General features: G+C 38.1%; 1 protein-coding gene across 14 annotated transcripts in view; it reads left to right on the plus strand.

Annotated features, from left to right (window-relative positions):
* The window catches only part of PTPRK (protein tyrosine phosphatase receptor type K), a 377,978-nt gene that overhangs the window by 182,319 nt on the left and 178,730 nt on the right, over positions 1-16,929 (plus strand). For all 14 annotated transcript variants that reach the window (XM_088161829.1, XM_088161832.1, XM_088161831.1 and 11 more), the window contains exon 6: positions 4,557-4,731. In XM_088161829.1, coding sequence (XP_088017955.1) covers positions 4,557-4,731 — 175 coding nt within the window. The remainder of the gene's footprint in view (positions 1-4,556; positions 4,732-16,929) is intronic.

Raw genomic sequence — 16,929 nt, forward strand, 5'->3', positions numbered from 1 at the left:
TCTTTCTTTTCCCCCCCATGCAAAAGGCACATTTCTCCCTTTACATAGCGAGTAAACCCACGAATATTTTGGAACATGTTGTTTACAAATGCCCCTTTCCTCATGCAGCAGAGGTTTAATGCCCTGAGCTGCTGGGGGCATCTTTCCAGCCCTTGTGCTGCTGCTGAGGTTGTGATTGCAGCTTTGGGGCCGGCGCTGCTCAGACACACCGCGGGCTTGTGCCCTCCTTGCCACACGGAGCGTGCCCCGCTCTCCCAGCGGCCGTGCCGTGAATCCCATCACAAGCTAATCCGTCTGGTGATGATAATATATGAGGAGGGAGCATGTTTGCAGGAAGGTTTTGCACATTCTGGGTTGTTTTTTTTTTTTGCGCAGGTGAGCACAGGAGGGAGGATGAGGAGGGAGCGAGTGCAGGGCAGCTGATAGGGAGGGCACCGCTGCCAGCGTAACGCGGGTGTCACTGCAGCCAAAGTGTTGACATCTTCTGATCTCTGGAGGCATCCCGGCATCCAGCCGAGAGCCCGAGAAGGCAGCCAGAGTTGACTGCAATCATTAGCACTAGAGCAGACTTATTTTAAGGTGTTTACAGTAAGGAAAGGATGGGGATGTGTAAGGTTGAACTGTCCAGGCTCATAAAAATCACTAGTGTGAAAAAAAAGGGTTCTGGAAAATTTAGAGGCAACGTCGCTGCAGACAGGCGTCTCATTGCTATTTAAACAAAAAACCCAAAAGCTCACCACTTTTCAACCTGAAAAGTTGAGGGAGAAAGGATGATAAGTTTTAAATTTGTATAAGATAAGCACTTAAATTCTACCAATAAATAAGATGTTGGAGTTTAGATTATTTTGGTTCCGCTCAGGTTCTAAAAGAGCCACTAATATTGCATTTTGTATTTATTAAATGCTTGATTTTTTTCATGAGGCAAAAGAGAGATATTTAAGACTAAGTGTTCATTTACCTAAGATTGTTTTTAAGCTGCATAGGTTTTGCTGTTGACTTTATTTAAAATATAGATGATCTTATTTCATTGCCTGAAAAAAAAGTTTAATAAAACCATGTTCCTATCAAATTAAAAATAACCTTGAAGTCAGAGCAATTTATTTAAGACTGTAATTTTAAATGCCTGAAATACCAGAATTAAGGAGGTTTTTTTCACGGGGTAATATTTCTTTTAATCAAGTGTTTATGGAGAATAGTTCTTTGTGAAGCCCAGAGTTATTTTCACAAAAGAGGAGAACTGCCTGGTGGTGACCTCTCTTAAATGAGCAATTCAGGGTTATCAAATCAGACAGCAAGAGACTGGAGGAACCAAGGATCGCACAGGGTACAGCCATTACCCATTAGTATAACTCCACATTAATTTTAAATTGAATTTTTAAAACTTAATTGAGCAGCATTTTCAAGCTCTGTTCAGTGTGAGCAGGACATAAATTGAAACAGTATGTACCAGGAACCCTTAATAAGCAGAGAGCACTGCTGCCTTTCTTCCCTCTCCTTTAAAATCAGTAGTAATGCTCTGACATTAAAAAGAAGAATTTAATTAAGAGATCGTGACAGTGCATCTGAACTCTGACTGGCTAATGGGTTACCAGTGTAAGGGATATGTGCTGAAATGAATGCAAGGTTTTTTCTTTAACATTCATTCTTAGATGAGAACTCTCTTCTGTTTGAACTTTTCATCATTTTAATGATGAAGATATATTCTAATGGATAATCTCTACGTGAAGAAAGAGTCTAAAAATCTAGTTGTGCAGTTGAATTCCCAAGAAACAAATTCTAATATAGAGAAATTAGAGCAACTGCTCTAAGCCTTGTAAGATAATATGGTAGGAAATCACTGATATAAATAAAAAAGAAAATCTGAGGTGTTGTTCTAGAACTGTAAACCTTGTCAAATTTTATTTTAATTAATTTCTCTAAAAGTGCATTAATATTTAATTTTAAGTAGAAGCCAAATTCACTTTGTTTCTAAACTTGAAGCATGCAGATGAGATTAAGTAAGCAAGTTCTGATCTTCAGAATGTAAATTATTTTATATAATATAGCTTGAACATGCTTCTCTGCTCCTGACTAATGTTTGGCATTCCAATTTAAAGCACTGGACTTACTGAAACAGAATCCTTCATTTTAGAAAACTCCCTAATATGTATTCTCCTTCCATAGCAGAACAAGAATGACTGCATTACATGGTTTGCTTGTCAAGTATGCTGTCATATAAGGTTTAAAGATACACTGGTTTATTATTGGCTGCTTGGTATTTTTGACAATCATATGGCAAGTTTGTGTTTAGTGGTGGAGTTTGTCTTCCTTCTGCTGGGTACCTATGATGGGCATGGGACAAGCCTGAGAGGAAGAAAGTATCATGAGGTTTGTTTATTTTGGTTACTTCAAGGCATTAGATCCAAGGTTTATATTAAGTTATCATTTCTGACAGTCCAAACCTTTGGTTGATACTGGGGAGGGAGCCAGGGGCGAGGAGGGAAGAAGGGTGGGAAGTTCAAGGCTTGAAAATCCTGCTTTCAAATTTAGTATTTTCTATCAAAAGAAGCCAGCTAGCAGGAGGGGAAGGTGCACCTCCTACAAAATAATTTTACTGTTGTTTAAGTATCACTGAAATAAAGTCTTTAACATCATCCCTCATTTGCTTGATATTGGAATTTAATAATTTCATTGATTCCTGTAGTTCAATAAGGCCTTTCATGGGTAGGAGTATTTGAAGGCATCAGAAAAATTCCTTATTTTTTTCTAAATTAGAGCTGAGGATGGAGCCTGTGTCTGTCATAGGGTGACTCGGCTGTACCACAATTGGTCCAGGTGTCCTAGAGCCCAACACCCATTGCTTTTGTCCTGGGAGCACCCTCTCAGAGACCACCTCTGTGATAATCAGGCTTGTGGCTGTTATGAGATGATGACAGTTTTAGGGAAAAGCAATAACAGTACATTTTGGAAGTGTCTTGTGTGCCATTTTGTTCTGGAAATCGTTTTTTATTCTTGGTATCTTGTGGCTCTTTCTGGCCCACCCCTGTAGACAGAGTTCACACCTGATGAAGTGGCAGAGAGGGTGGCTGGGTGAGGGAAACTGGATGGTGTCTTCCTGCAGCGAGAAAATCACACCAAAAATCTGAAGTTGGTAAAGATAATGGCATGGTCTTTGTACCGCAATATGAGTGACTGAAATTTGCCTGCTTGATATAAATAGAATTAATCTGTTTAAACATGTTAATAGTTAGAGTGAATGCTTGTTTCAGTGGTGATGGACCACAAAACTGTTTAAAGTGACTAACCCATGCTAGGATGACAAAGGGTAGATGTAAAATGAAGGATCTGAGGGTTATAAAGCACTCCTGCCTGCTACAGGAGGCTGGCTGATATACACATGCAGCATTAAATCATCTCCTTTTTCTGCCCTTGATGTTTTGCCACAGGCTTTCAGGTTATTAAATTCTGTGGTTCAGCAGCAGTGCTTTTGGTGTTAGAAAGCTTGGAGTTTAAAACTTCAATGAAGTTTCTCATTCCAGGGGTTGATTAGAGCTAAAAACATCCACAGAGGTCATGCTTTGCTCTATGTTGAACAGAATGGGTGGCTTCAAGTAAATGATGCCATCTTTCCAGGGACTGAGCAATGCTGAGTGCTCAGAAACTGTATCCTGGACAGGAAATTGCAGTTGATCCATGGGAGAGAGCAGTGACATTGTTTGTTCTCTTTGTGCAGGTTTCTGGGTGTTTTTAAATACTGACTTTTGGTGGAGGGTCTTGTTTTTCAACTTAAATAAAAATTGAGCATTTAATGTGAATGGTAACAAGGAAAAAGGATCCCACAAGAGCTCAAACTGTTTCTATCTTACTGACCTGTCACCTGGCCCTGCAGCTCCAGACAGATTAAATTTTTCAGTGATTTGTGGTAGCTGTGCTTTTTTTAAGAACTCTCTAAGCTCCTTCCTTTAAATGAGATCTGTGTTATTCCTCTTTTAGTGCCTTCCTGCCCTCCACTTTTTATTTCAGCTAGCTTTGGATGGGTATGTGGCGCTTAGTATAACAAAGCTAAAATTTTAGAAGGTATTGAACTTGGACAGATAAAAGGTAACATTAAAAAGGAAACATTGGTTAGCTGGTGAAAAAGAGCTGTTGCAGACTTTTGAAATCCCTCAATGCCAGATTTGTTTAAATATATCTTACAATACACCCAGTGTATGTGTTGTAAATCTGCTTAAAGTTGAATGAATTTTCTTAGGAGTACAGCTGCTACTGCTGGGCTGTCCTAGGATGATTCCAGCTATAAGGTAGTTGCAGTTAAGTCTTGGTCATTTTTTGTGCCAGTGCAAAATCCTGATGGTACTTTTCACTCCCAAACTTGGTTTTTAAATGCTATTGAGTACTGCTTGTTTCTTGATGGGACCTCAGTACTGAGTACTCTTCTGCCATGGAAATGCATGGTAGCACAGTCTGAATGCATTTGGGCTAAGGTTTTGTTTTTTGTGTCTTCTTTGTATGATGATAATGATAAATGTCTTTTATATCTTTTGAGTTAACTCTGCCTTGGTTACTCTTATTTTCAGAGAAGAAATGGAGAAGATATTCCAGTTGCTCAGACTAAAAATATCAATCACAGAAGATTTGCAGCTACCTTTAAGTTGCAAGAGGTGACAAAAACCGACCAGGATTTATACCGCTGTGTAACTCAGTCAGAGAGAGGTTCCGGAGTCTCAAACTTTGCTCAACTTATTGTTCGAGGTAAAGTTTTACTTATTTTCATTTTATCCAGTTAAATGCTTTTAATGCCAGTGCTTTCTGCTTACACTTTTTATTTGGCCTACATATGCCTTGATCTGAAATGATCATACAAAGATAGCGCTGTGAAACTCTCATAAGATGAAAGATTGGTTTGCAAAGCTTCTTGCAATTGCTTTCCACAGAATGCACCTGTGTAAAACCCTTATCCCACAGAGTGTGGAATGTGCCTGCATGCTTTTCTGGAAATGCTATTTGTTAAATTCAAGGTGCAAATCAGATTCCACCTATACATAGTTAGCATTCCCTTTTAAAATCTGTTGCCTTGAGCATAGTGGTAGTATAGCAAATAATACATTGTTCTGTTACCTGGGAGATAGGTAGATAAAAAGAGTTGTAAACTTTCACCTACCCAAGGACTGGGAGCATTGTAGAGCTGTTCTGTGATGATTTCCAATACAGAAGTAAAAGGAAAAAAAGAAAACTTGCTTTTCCCACCTGAAATACTTTTTTGATTGAAATCAATTCAAAAGCCTGCTGGTGTGCAACCATAGCTTGTTTGTGGTGTGATTGAGTTGGTGATTTTTTTATTTTTGCATTTTATGCTCTGGAAACATAATCTCGACTGAGAAAGGATATGGATGAACATGGGAGTCCAGTTTTCAGTTGAAAAATTGTGTGCTCTATGGCCTGGAGTAAGCTATTGAACCTCTTCTTCCCTAGCTATGTTAACTCCAAAACTGCTTGTTTCATTCTTAGTTGTGATGAGGTTTACAGTTTTTTAACTGGGAAAAAGAAATGATGTACAAAATCTCTTTGTGGGGCTGCTGCTTGATGGAGGGGCTGTTTTGGCCAGGTAGGTGCAGGGGTCTGACACACGGTGGGCTCTTGCTCAGTTCTTCGGTGAAGGAAGGGGCTGTTTGCTCAGTTTGGCATCTTGTAGATGCCAAGCTTGCATCTGGAATGGGGACAGGGCAAGCAAGTTTGTCCTCAGCTTGTAGAAATAAAAGCAATGTTGGAAATGCCCTGACCTATTTTTTATCTGATATTTGCTGGCAGAGGTATTTTCCCTGGGAGACCAGTTGATTGAGGTCAACCAGGTTTTATGGCTGCTATAAAACATCAATAAAGATGGTCCTTGCTGACTATACAAAGATTTAGACAACATGTTAAGAGCTTCTTTTTATTCTGTTAGATGCACATTTTGTCTAGCAAACTGCGAGATGGTCTTCTTCATCCTAACAAATTGAAATAAGTCCTATCGAAGCATGAAAACAGTTTTGTTGTTAGAAAGGCAGGTCAAATCAATGCATTTATCCAATAAATGAAGTTTTTAGTCTTTTTCTAGTATAAAACCACAATAAAATGGTGTTAGGAATGCTATTTGTATTAAAAAAACCAAAACAAACCTAAACAAAAAAATCCTCCAAAAATCCAAAAAGAATATAAAATTTAATAGAACCATCTTTTGAAATGCATCATATTGCCCTGCTGAAAAACTTAGGTAATTTTGTAGATAATGTCATATTTATGGCTCAAAACACAAATTTGATATTTAGCTATATATATATATCTATATATATATATATATCAGCTATAGAGGCTTTTTTTTAATTTTAAGGTTGAAGGTTTAACTTTTTGCGTGCTTTTTATTGGAAATCCAAGAATTTAAACTTTTTTTTTTTTAATATACATATATACACACATACATACATAAATAAAAATATAAAAAAATGCCCCCAAAAAAGATAAACCTTCCAAAACCATTTTCATCTATTTGACACCATGGTAGAGAACAAAGATATATATTTTAGAGATGGATTTATTGCTTGCTGTTGTATTTGAAAAGCAATATACAGTAATATATTTTCTTGTTTGTCTGGATAACTGCTAAATAAATCTTGTTAGCCAAAAAAGCATACCCATACCCTTAGGGATCAGCTACCCTGGTGTTAAAACTGTAGTGAAAATTAACCATAATGACAGGTCCTATATCTCAGTGGCACTTTAAAGCTGACATCCTGCTACATGGATACAAAAGATGATAATTTTAAAGGAAATTTTTGGGCCACTGATATGAATTGCCTTTAATAAGAGCTGGCATAGTATTGCCCATTGTCAAAGATGACCCAGGGGGAAGAGTTTATTAGTGCGTTTCCTTCTAAACTGGAAGTGACAGGGCATGCTTGGGGCCCTTTTGTTGCTGTTTGTAACAAATGAAAATTTCACTGCAGAATTCTCATGCTGAAGAGTATTGATCTGTGTGTTCTCACAGCCAGAGGAAGGGAAAAAAACGATGAAACACAATTTACTTTGTCATGGCTTTAGTATTGCTTCCAGATAATTCTGAGTAACGATAGGGTCTTTGGTTTGTAGAAGCCAAACTTTATTGACAACACTGTTTATTAGAGAGCGAGGGATGAGGAGCAGAAGTTGTTGTACAACTCAAAACCTCGGTGTTTGCATTCAGGGCAAACATATGGATATATCTTGGGATATATCCCATACCCATACAGGCGTGTGATACCATAATACAGGTGCAGAGGCATCTAATACTTTCCTGATGAGCAGACTAAGTTAGTCTTGATGAGTAATGAAAGTTTCCAGTTCTATAATACACATTATGTTGAAACATCTTTATTTAATTTTGAGCTTTTGCAGAAGAATTACTTTTAGTGGAGTTCTAAACTCTATTACAAATGTAGTTACCTGGGAGGGATGGTATACATTTCAAAACCCTGAAAGGGATAACTCAATTACTCTGATTAGTTTTTTTCAAGAAAAATTGAACTAGGATAGGATTTGTAATTAAATTATGAGATTTTACCAAAAGTAGTTCCAGTCAATGATTTAATGTCTCACCTTTGTTTAGAGCTGGTCTTCAGCTCTCAGCTTAGCTGCTGCACTGTATTGATTTTTTTTATGTGGTTTCTATGGCATTGCTATTATTCTTGGATGTGTGTAGAAGGAGTTTTCCCTTTCCCCTTCCTTTTACAGGAAGTTTGGTGCTGTCATTAATGTTATTTGACTTACCCTCCTGAATATGTCCATCTGATTAATTGTCTATTTATATTTTCCCTGGTAAATTGGCAATTTCTGGGAAGGGAGTTTCTTGAAGTCTTCAGGGCTGTCTGCACTGGAACTTGAGGGCGATGCTTGGAGGGAGGAACAGTATCTGTGATAGGTAAGAGTGAACAAGAAGCCGCTGATGGTTTATTTCTTTTTCACTTGTTTCTTACTTGCTTTTGAGAACAAGTGTATCTCAAAGACTCTGCTGCTTAGTGTGGAATTGTAGAAATGAAGCGCCCAAAGAGATCACCGGTCCCCCGGCACATGTGCATATTTGATATATGCGACTCTGTAGCCTTCCCAAGTTACAGTATCAAATGTTCTGAGTGTCAATCGGTAGAGAACTTTGCCCCACGATCAGTTCTTGTACTGCTTCATTGTTCCATGCTCTTAAAAATGTACTGGAATGTTTTTCAAGTTGTCAGTATTTGCCAGAAAAGCTGCCTTGTTCATCAAGAAATGAGATAGTGTCCCACACAGCAGCTGCGATCAACTTTTTAGTTGACATGGCGTGTTAAAAGTGGCTGTGAGATGGGGATGAAGCTGATGAATAGTTTGTTGCTCTGATTGTCAAAAAAAAGAAGCAAACCACTTTCTTAAATGGCATAATAAGGAATTGTACTCTATGTAAAGTGCTTGCCCAAGTTTGTTTTTTTTTTAAAGTAGCTGCACATTGTTAGAAAAATAATTGTACAAAACTTGACCTTATGCTATTAAATGCTGCAAAATCAGCAGGAAATATGGTGCGTTTTATTTTATGTAGTGGATCTTGCATATCTTGTTTGGAAGAAAATGTTTGTTAAAGATAAGGTAGAAAAATAAAGGGTAAAACCTTCAAAATGTATGAATCTAATACAGCATTTGTTAATAATAATATGGAGAGTTCTATCATATATCTGGTTCTACTGATAAGTTTCTGTTTTATTTGAGCCATGAATTACAGCAATTCTTTATGTTTTTACTGCATGATTTTTTTCTTTTTAACATTTCTTCATCCAATCAAAACATCTCTTCTGTACTGGGTTCAAAGCAAGGGGAGGTCTCTGCCTTGATTTATAATTTCAATATGGAATTGTCTTCATGCACCTGTTAGTAACAGCAAAAAAGAACAGTTTTCCTCTACTGTCTTCTGAATGTTCCTCCAAAAATCCTAAGTTCTGATGAAATGACCTGTTTCTAGGCATCTGATCTGTTTGTATGAGTTAGTGGATATCATTATTTCTTTTATTTGATTTGACATTGCAAGCAGTCTTTCTTCTAAGTCATCAGGTTCAAGTTTTGGTGGGATTTGTGATTGTTTGCCTCTTTTTCCTTTGCCTTATTGGGCTGAATTTGCCATCAGAAGCAGTTCCTGTTATGCAAGCCTGGCAGAGACTTTTCTGCCTTTCTTGTCTGAATCTCTTTAGGGATTTTCTATAGGAAAACTAATCATTTGGCTGGTTCCTGGTGATGCTAGAACACTGTGAAGATGGAGTTTGCCCCTGGCAAGTAATTCTCATGGGAACATTATTCTTTTTCTTGTACAAGAAAGCTTTGAAATATTTCCATTTGAGAAAGCTGTGGACTGAAATGCACTTTCCAAATTTCACTGGTACTTGTTTTGTCTGGAAAAAAAGTGAAATCTTTAAATTGCTTCAGATGTGTGTACTCAATTTTGTGACTTGGTTTATTTGTTCAGTATAATAACAGACTTAAAAATATGTCAAGGAGAGCACTAGGTGGCAGGTAAAAGGTAAATACATGAGGTAGCCTGAATTTATATTCCCTGCTTGCAAATGGACTGAAGTATTTTTATACCAATTTAGCAAAATGCCCCATATTTCTGCCCTCCATTATTAAGTTCTCTGATAAATAGGAAATTTGTAAAAAAATTTCATCCCCTCTGGTGATATTACCCACTGTCATAAATATTAAACAGTTCAGGTTATTAGTGATGCTTTGTAATGTGTTCAGAAATTCAGTCTCCAAGAGACAGTGGCTTTAGACTGTAACTTTGAAAAGCCTTGAGGAGGGCCTTTGCTGTGTGTTTTTCTGAAGTCACTGAATTTCAGACCAGAGAGGAAAGTGAGGAGAGAGATTTTGCAATCCAAGTTATTGAAATCTGTGGGCTTTGCATCACTTCCTTGGCTACGTTTCCTTTTGAATCATGAGCATACTTCAATAGAGGCATGCAAATATTTTATTTGTGTCAGAAGACCCCTGTGGCTGCTGTGCTTGGTTGATAAGATACATTCCTGGAGTATTGATATTAATACTGGTACTCTTTTGGACACTCAGCTCACCTTCAAAATTACTTTATACTCTTAAGTTTCCTCATTCATTGTAGCCTAATTCTCTCATGGCTGTATCCCTGCAGGAAGAGCAGATGACAATGTCATAATTACTTTGCAGTGATTGGAAAAGTAAGAAAATTATTTCGTGAAATTTTTCTAAATCTTGCTAATAAAACACAAATTATATATTGCGTGTATATTTAGGTATAAGCATTCGTCAGAGAGTCAAGGATCCAATTAACTTGATCTTTTTGTGGCATTCTCTGGTTTTAATTTCTCTACTGTATTAAGATCTTATCCTCTCTAAGTAGGTTTAACATGTGAATCTTCCTATTTTTCAATCCTCTGTTTCTTACAGCAGGTAAAGAGGGTCTGTCACCCTGAAGTCAAAGTTTGCCTCCTTTACATAAAAAGAATGAAACAAGAATATAGGAAGATGCTTCAGAAAGTCTTTATGCTCATAATGAATAAATTGAACCAGATAGGAGTCCCAATTTCATCACTCATCTGCATATCAGAAAGAATAGCAGCTTCACTTTCTGCTCAGGCAACTCTCCTGTGGAAGTAACTGCTCAGCTTCTTTGCTCAGGCAATATTTGTCTCTGGTTTATATAATCAATAGGTGCATTGCTCATTTTCCTTAGGAAGTGCTTTTGCAGGAGAAGCGGGAGAAAATAGTTTTGGCAGGATTTTTCAAAGAAGCCAGAGGCTGACTCACACGAGGTAACAGAAATGCCAGGTATTTGGCATAGGCTCCATTCCATCTTTCTGTGTTGAGGAATCTTGGCTGCAAAGGTTTACATTTGAAATGACAATCACAGAATTGCTGAGACTGAAAGGCACCTCTGAAGGTCATCTGGACCAAATTTCCCCTGCTCAAACAGAATCACCTAGGGCCAGTTGCCCAGGATCATGTCCACATGGCTTCTGAAAATCTCCAAGGATGGATATTCTGCAGCCTCCTTGGGCAACCTGTGTCAGTTCTCAGGCACCCTCACAGTCAGAAAAAGCTTTTCCTGATGTTCAGAGGGACCTTCCTGTATTTCACTTTGAGCCCAGTGCCTCCTCTTCTGTCACTGGTCACCACTGAAAAGAGCCTGACTCTGTCCCCTTTGCACCCTCCCCTCAGGGTTTATACACACTAGCAATATCCCCCCTGAGCCATCTCATCTCCAGCTGACTCTTGAAATCTTTCTAATGTGAGCTGTTGCTTTATTTTGGTTCTGATATGTTCTTCAGGAAGACCTGAAACATTGAAGGTAAAGCACACATTTTGCTTTTATTTCATAAGACATGAATTTTGCTTGATATAGGCTAAATTAATATTCTCATTAGGCAGAAACAAGCAATTTCGGTGTTGATACACATCTTCTTAATGTGTTCTCTGAATTTAAAGGTGAATGGTCTGGATCAGAGCAAGAACCCCAAGTCCTGTAGCTCTGTGTCCCAATAGCCAGTGACTGGGGCAGACTATCAGAGAAAAGTAGATTTAGAAGCACCCTTTGCTGACTTAGAATTTTTCTATCCCAGGGGTCTGTGGTTCGGACATTGTCTAAGGGCAATGCCCTCTCAGCCTGGACATAAGTGTTGTGCCTTATTTCCTCACTCATAACCATGCAGGAACCAAAACAGATTAATGATTAACTAATTCACTTATTTGGTGCAGGGGCTATTTTCTATTTGTAGTTTTCATTACCTGGTGTATATTTTCCCCAGACATCCATGATGGATGTTGATGATTTGTGGCACTTTGATTCACAAGTCCGAGCAGCATGAGTTCCTCTTGTGTTTTCTGCAAGGCTTCATACTGCCTGCATGAGAGCACATGGGATAGCAAACTCTGTGGAAGTCATCTCTTCTCTGCTCCCTTCTTCGCGGCAAAAGAAGCATGATGGGCCTCTTTTCACAGGCTCTGGGCAGAAATCAAAAGAAAAAAGAGGAGGAGGAGTAGGAAGGCTGGGAATGCTAACAATTAGCTGGATTGATGTTTGCATGGCTATTTCTGCCTTTTTCTGAGAGCTGCTTTTCTATATGTCAATATAGTTGCATTTCTTGGCATCTGATCACATCTAGAACTACAGACAGCTTTTCTTTTGCCATTCCTAATTACTAGGTGTGAAACTATTTAGTGTGTTATTAGGTGTGACACTACTTTGTGTCCAGGAATGAACGTGTAGCAGGCCTGACTGGTTTTCTGATGGCTGTCTTTGACCATGTTACATAAACGTTCAGGCAGGAATGTGCTTTCAAAGCAAGTCTCCAGAAAAGCGCCCTTCCCTGCTTGCCAGGCAGTGGACTGTTACTTGTTCTTGTCAGCTCTTGTGGAGACCTTGCCATGGCTTGGCAGCTGCAGGGTCAATGAAAATCAGTGGGAGCCTATAATGCTTGGTGACCTGGGATGATCTTGACCAAGTGGCTCAGGGTTTCAGAGAGTTAGCTCTGGGCTGTCAGGCTTAGTGCTGGCTTTAGGTAATATTCCTCACGGGTTTTCTACCTCTGTTGCAGACTAGGTTTTATCAGCCCCCTTACAGGCAGCATAAACTGGGTATCACCTGCTCTAATCCAGCCTGCCTAATCCAGAAAAGCCAAGATATGATGCAGCTTCACTCAGTCTGATTCAAAATGGTGTTGATGGTGATACCACAGATGTGACATCAGTGATTGCATGAGTGAGATCTCATTGTTTAGGTGCTCTCCTATAAATCTGCCATTTTCTCATGCGCCTCTTTATTGTGAAATTACTTAAGTGAAACCAAACACCAAATAAAGCATTTGGGAAATTAAAATTTAATTGCTTTGAATAGTGGGATTCTTGTTGGCCTTTAGGCTTGATGGAAGTCAGTGCAAAGGAAAAAAACAAGAGGCAAGGGAAAAGCTTTCAGCAGGTGTCACTTCAGGGAGGAAATTGTTTCTTATATCTGTGTTTTATCCAAGTACAGTGACATAAAGATCATTTGCAGTAATGTGATTTTTCTCATCTTAATTAGAGATGTCTCCAGACTGCCCCACCACATCACTGCTGTATTTCACTTGGATAATTTCCCTTCCAGTATCTGGTCTATCTCTACATTAATTTAAATCAACTATTTCATTTGAATAGTCAGCTCAGGATGGTCTCTCTCAGTTTAAATGCCACTGACGTGACCGTGGAGGTTAAAATATTTACTTAAGTGTAGACAAAGTTGCCTTACCTGCCATCATTTTCCAGTTTGGGGGAGGGGAAAACCCCTCTAGGTTTGACATCTCTGCATTGTGCAGAGTTGTTAAAAAGGGTGCCGATGAGTAGATGCATGGTAATGATGAAAAGGGGTGAATTTGGAATTCAACATAGATGGCAGAAAATGCAGGATGTCAGAGAAGCCATATATTAAAGGGAATTTGAATTGGAAACTGAATCCCAACCTGCCACTGGGGGCATTTTGATCATTTTGATTTATTAAACTTTTATAACAGCATTCAGACGAAGCTGAATTAAAACGCTTAGTCTTGGGTGGTTTATGGTACACAAGTCATCATGCTAGTGAAATCTCGCCATGATCAATGTAGAGTTAATTTAAGTTGCTTTTTTAATGCAGGTGCACCTGTGTGCTTTAGTATGTGTTTAAAAATCTAATAGTGTTCTAATGCTGAATTGCTTAAGAGAAATACAAAATGAAGCCACACTGATATTTATTTTCAGCTGCATTTGAGTGAATCTTGCTAGCAAATTGAAGTTGAACTGCAGGAAAACAAACTGCATATATATTCCTATACCAATTTTATATATTGATAAATATACACACATTATAAAATAGCTAGCAATGAAAATATAAGTATTTCCTTGAAAAAAGGGTCATACTGCTAAAGACATAGGTGCTTGCATTGTATTATTCTGACCATCTCCCAGCCTCAGTAGCTGTACATAGTCTCAGTGAGCACCGTCCCTGCAATAAAAAGAAATCAATTACTATTAGAGTGGCACTGCAGGTTAAAGGCATTACAGGTTCACACTCAGTTTTGCAGCAAGGAGATGATACTTTGCTGCAAATGGGGAATGATGCAAAAGATGGATGAGACAGAGTTCAAGGAGCAGTACTGTGAGGGTCTGGCACTATCATTCCAAGCTGTCTCAGAGACATGATGGATGATTCAGTGGCAAAAAGTAATAATACCCGATGATGAGAGATTCGTCTCCAGATCTTGAGCCCACTGCATGCTGTCTACCTGTTGGTGTTCTAATGGCATAATGATTCCTGATGTGTTATGAAGAACTATACTATTGTGCTTAAGCAGCTAATTTGGAATGTTGAATTTAGTAACCTAGATTTTTTGCCAGCTTCTAGGGAAGCAAGTAGCATATCAAATGCTCTTGCACGTGGTGAATTTAATTACCTCTTATTTATGTGTGGTACCTGTTGACAGGATCTTGTAAGCTCTGCTAATATGATAGGTAATTTGTTACCTCCAGAAATCACTTTCTATGTGCCCTCTGATCATTATCATGAAACATGATAAATGATCTAGCCCATGAGGTGTAAATTAAAATGAAATGGATAATTTGATTCTATGTCTAAATTGTCCCTGGAAAAGTTGTTGCAATTATAATGGAATTTATCTCATAAAAATATGCTTTGCAATGTGCCAATGACCTTTAATCATCTTGGTTGGAGAGTTATTTGAAGATAATTTTAAAGAGATTACAAAAACTTTGCTCAGAGTAGTTTGGAGAGAAGTTTCTTTTATTTCCAAAAGAGCTTTAAATATTTGTCTGTTTAATAATTCATATTGAAGGATTTTTCTGCAATGTTAACTGCTGGAATATTTGCAGAATTATATAGAAAATGGTGAGAAACATATCTGGCTCTGAAGAAGAGGGAAGCTTAGCTACATGCAGAAAGATAGATTTCTTCCTGCTGAGATGCAGTGTTGAATTTGGATGTGCTGGTTTACTAGAGAGCTTGTCATTGAGATTGATATGGAACTGCTAACAGGCCTGTCTTGGAGAACATTTAAGGAGTGTTACAAGGAAAATGAATGTGTTTCTCTCCCCTGTTCCCCAGGTATGTTCACAGTGCTAATGGCAGGGTCTGTGTCCTACCTCCTTCGTGAGGAAGGATGACACGTTGCGTTAGGACTGACATTTGAATTTTTATCACTTCCATACATTTTTTGTGATTTTTGTTTTATTTGTTTTTAAAATTTTGTTTCCAGAACCTCATCTATAGCATTTCATGTAGTTATTCTGTGTCCATTTTCTTAGCTTTTTGGCATGTCTTGTACTGCCAAACACTTTGAGTGTACCATCCCAGTTGATGTCTGTACATGGTAACACGTGAAAATTTTTCACTTTCCTCAATTCTTTGCAATTAAACAATAAAGAAAATTTCTATTGATGGGTTTGGGGACTAAACAGAGACAAAACTCAGTAACAGTGTTAGGAAAAAGTGAGAGTACCTTCTTAGGAATTAAAAATTGCTTAGAATTCACTTATATTAGAAACCTTACAGACTAATAAGAATGGTCAGTACAGTTGGTAGGGAAAAGCCTCTCAACAGTCAATTTACATTTTTCCTTCAAGAAAGGAGGATGTAAGTACAAAATATCAAAGAATGACAGAATTTTCAAGGTTGGAAGAGACCTTTAAGATCATCAAGTCCAACCAGCAACTCAGCACTACCACTGTAACCCCCAAATCATCACCCAGTGCCAGATCCAGACACTTTTTAAACACCTCCAGGGATGGTGACTCCACCTCCTTCCCAGGCCATCTATTCCAATGCCTGACCATCTGAACAGTGAAAAAACTTTTGTCTGCTATCTAATATGAATCTCCCGTCTCACCTTAAGGCCATTTCCTCTGGTCCTCTAGCTGCAGGCAAGGCAGGAGAGATCAGTCCCCATCTCACTGCAAACTCCTTTCAGGGAGTTGTAGACAGTGATGAGGTCTCCCTTGAGCTTTCTCTTCTCCAGATTAAACAAACCCAGCTCCCTCAGCTGATCCTTATAAGACATGTTTTCTTGACCTTTCATGAGCGCGGTTGCCCTTCTGTGAGCACACTCCTTAATCAACGTGATCTGAAAGGTGTAGGCTTGCATGGTATTAGTTGAAGGCTTATAAAGCAGAGATAATTTTCAATGAGTTCTAGTGTTATTAATAATGATTGTCCTAACTTTTTGTGAATTAGTTAATTTATATAAATAAATACCAGGAAAAATACTTTACTCAATTTGGAGCTTTTGTCTGGAATTTTCTATAAATAAATGGATTGTAAGGGAAATTAATTTGAACTTTACTTGAATGTACCAAGCATCTTAAAGTTTGTGGAATCTAGATGAACCTTTTATTCAATTTTTTTATATTTATATTAGCTTTTTGCTTCTTGTGCCTATCCTGTGGTAGATCCTGCAAGCCATATGGAAGTGTACCTGTTTGTGGACACAAGGTAGAATACTACAAAAATCAATGCCATATGTGTTTTCAGTAAAGCTATCTTACTTTAGTAAACTGGCTTACTCATTTCCTGAGAAAATCAAGAATTGTATTGTTTACCTGATTTATTTCACCATCCAATAAGGATTAAGTCTAAAAATACTTTTTTTTTCTGTTTTACTTTTTTTACCTGAAGTTGCAGTTCTGAGTTTATGTGAAAATCTAGGCTTTATTCTTATATTGGCATCTTCATGGTAACATAAGTTGTGTTTTTTAACACCTAGACATATAAAGGCTACTGCTTTTGGAGGGAGATAGAGGTAAACGAGATGTTTTTCTTCGGCTTAAAAATTGAGATTGAAGTCTCATGACTTTTAATGCTCGCTTTGAACTTTACTCTGACTTTGAATTGTGTTGACAGCAGTTGGAAATGTCTTGACTAACGATTTA

The sequence above is a fragment of the Sturnus vulgaris genome, chromosome 3 (genome assembly GCF_052056855.1).
Source record: "Sturnus vulgaris isolate bStuVul1 chromosome 3, bStuVul1.hap1, whole genome shotgun sequence".
NCBI classification, from domain to species: Eukaryota; Metazoa; Chordata; class Aves; order Passeriformes; family Sturnidae; genus Sturnus; species Sturnus vulgaris.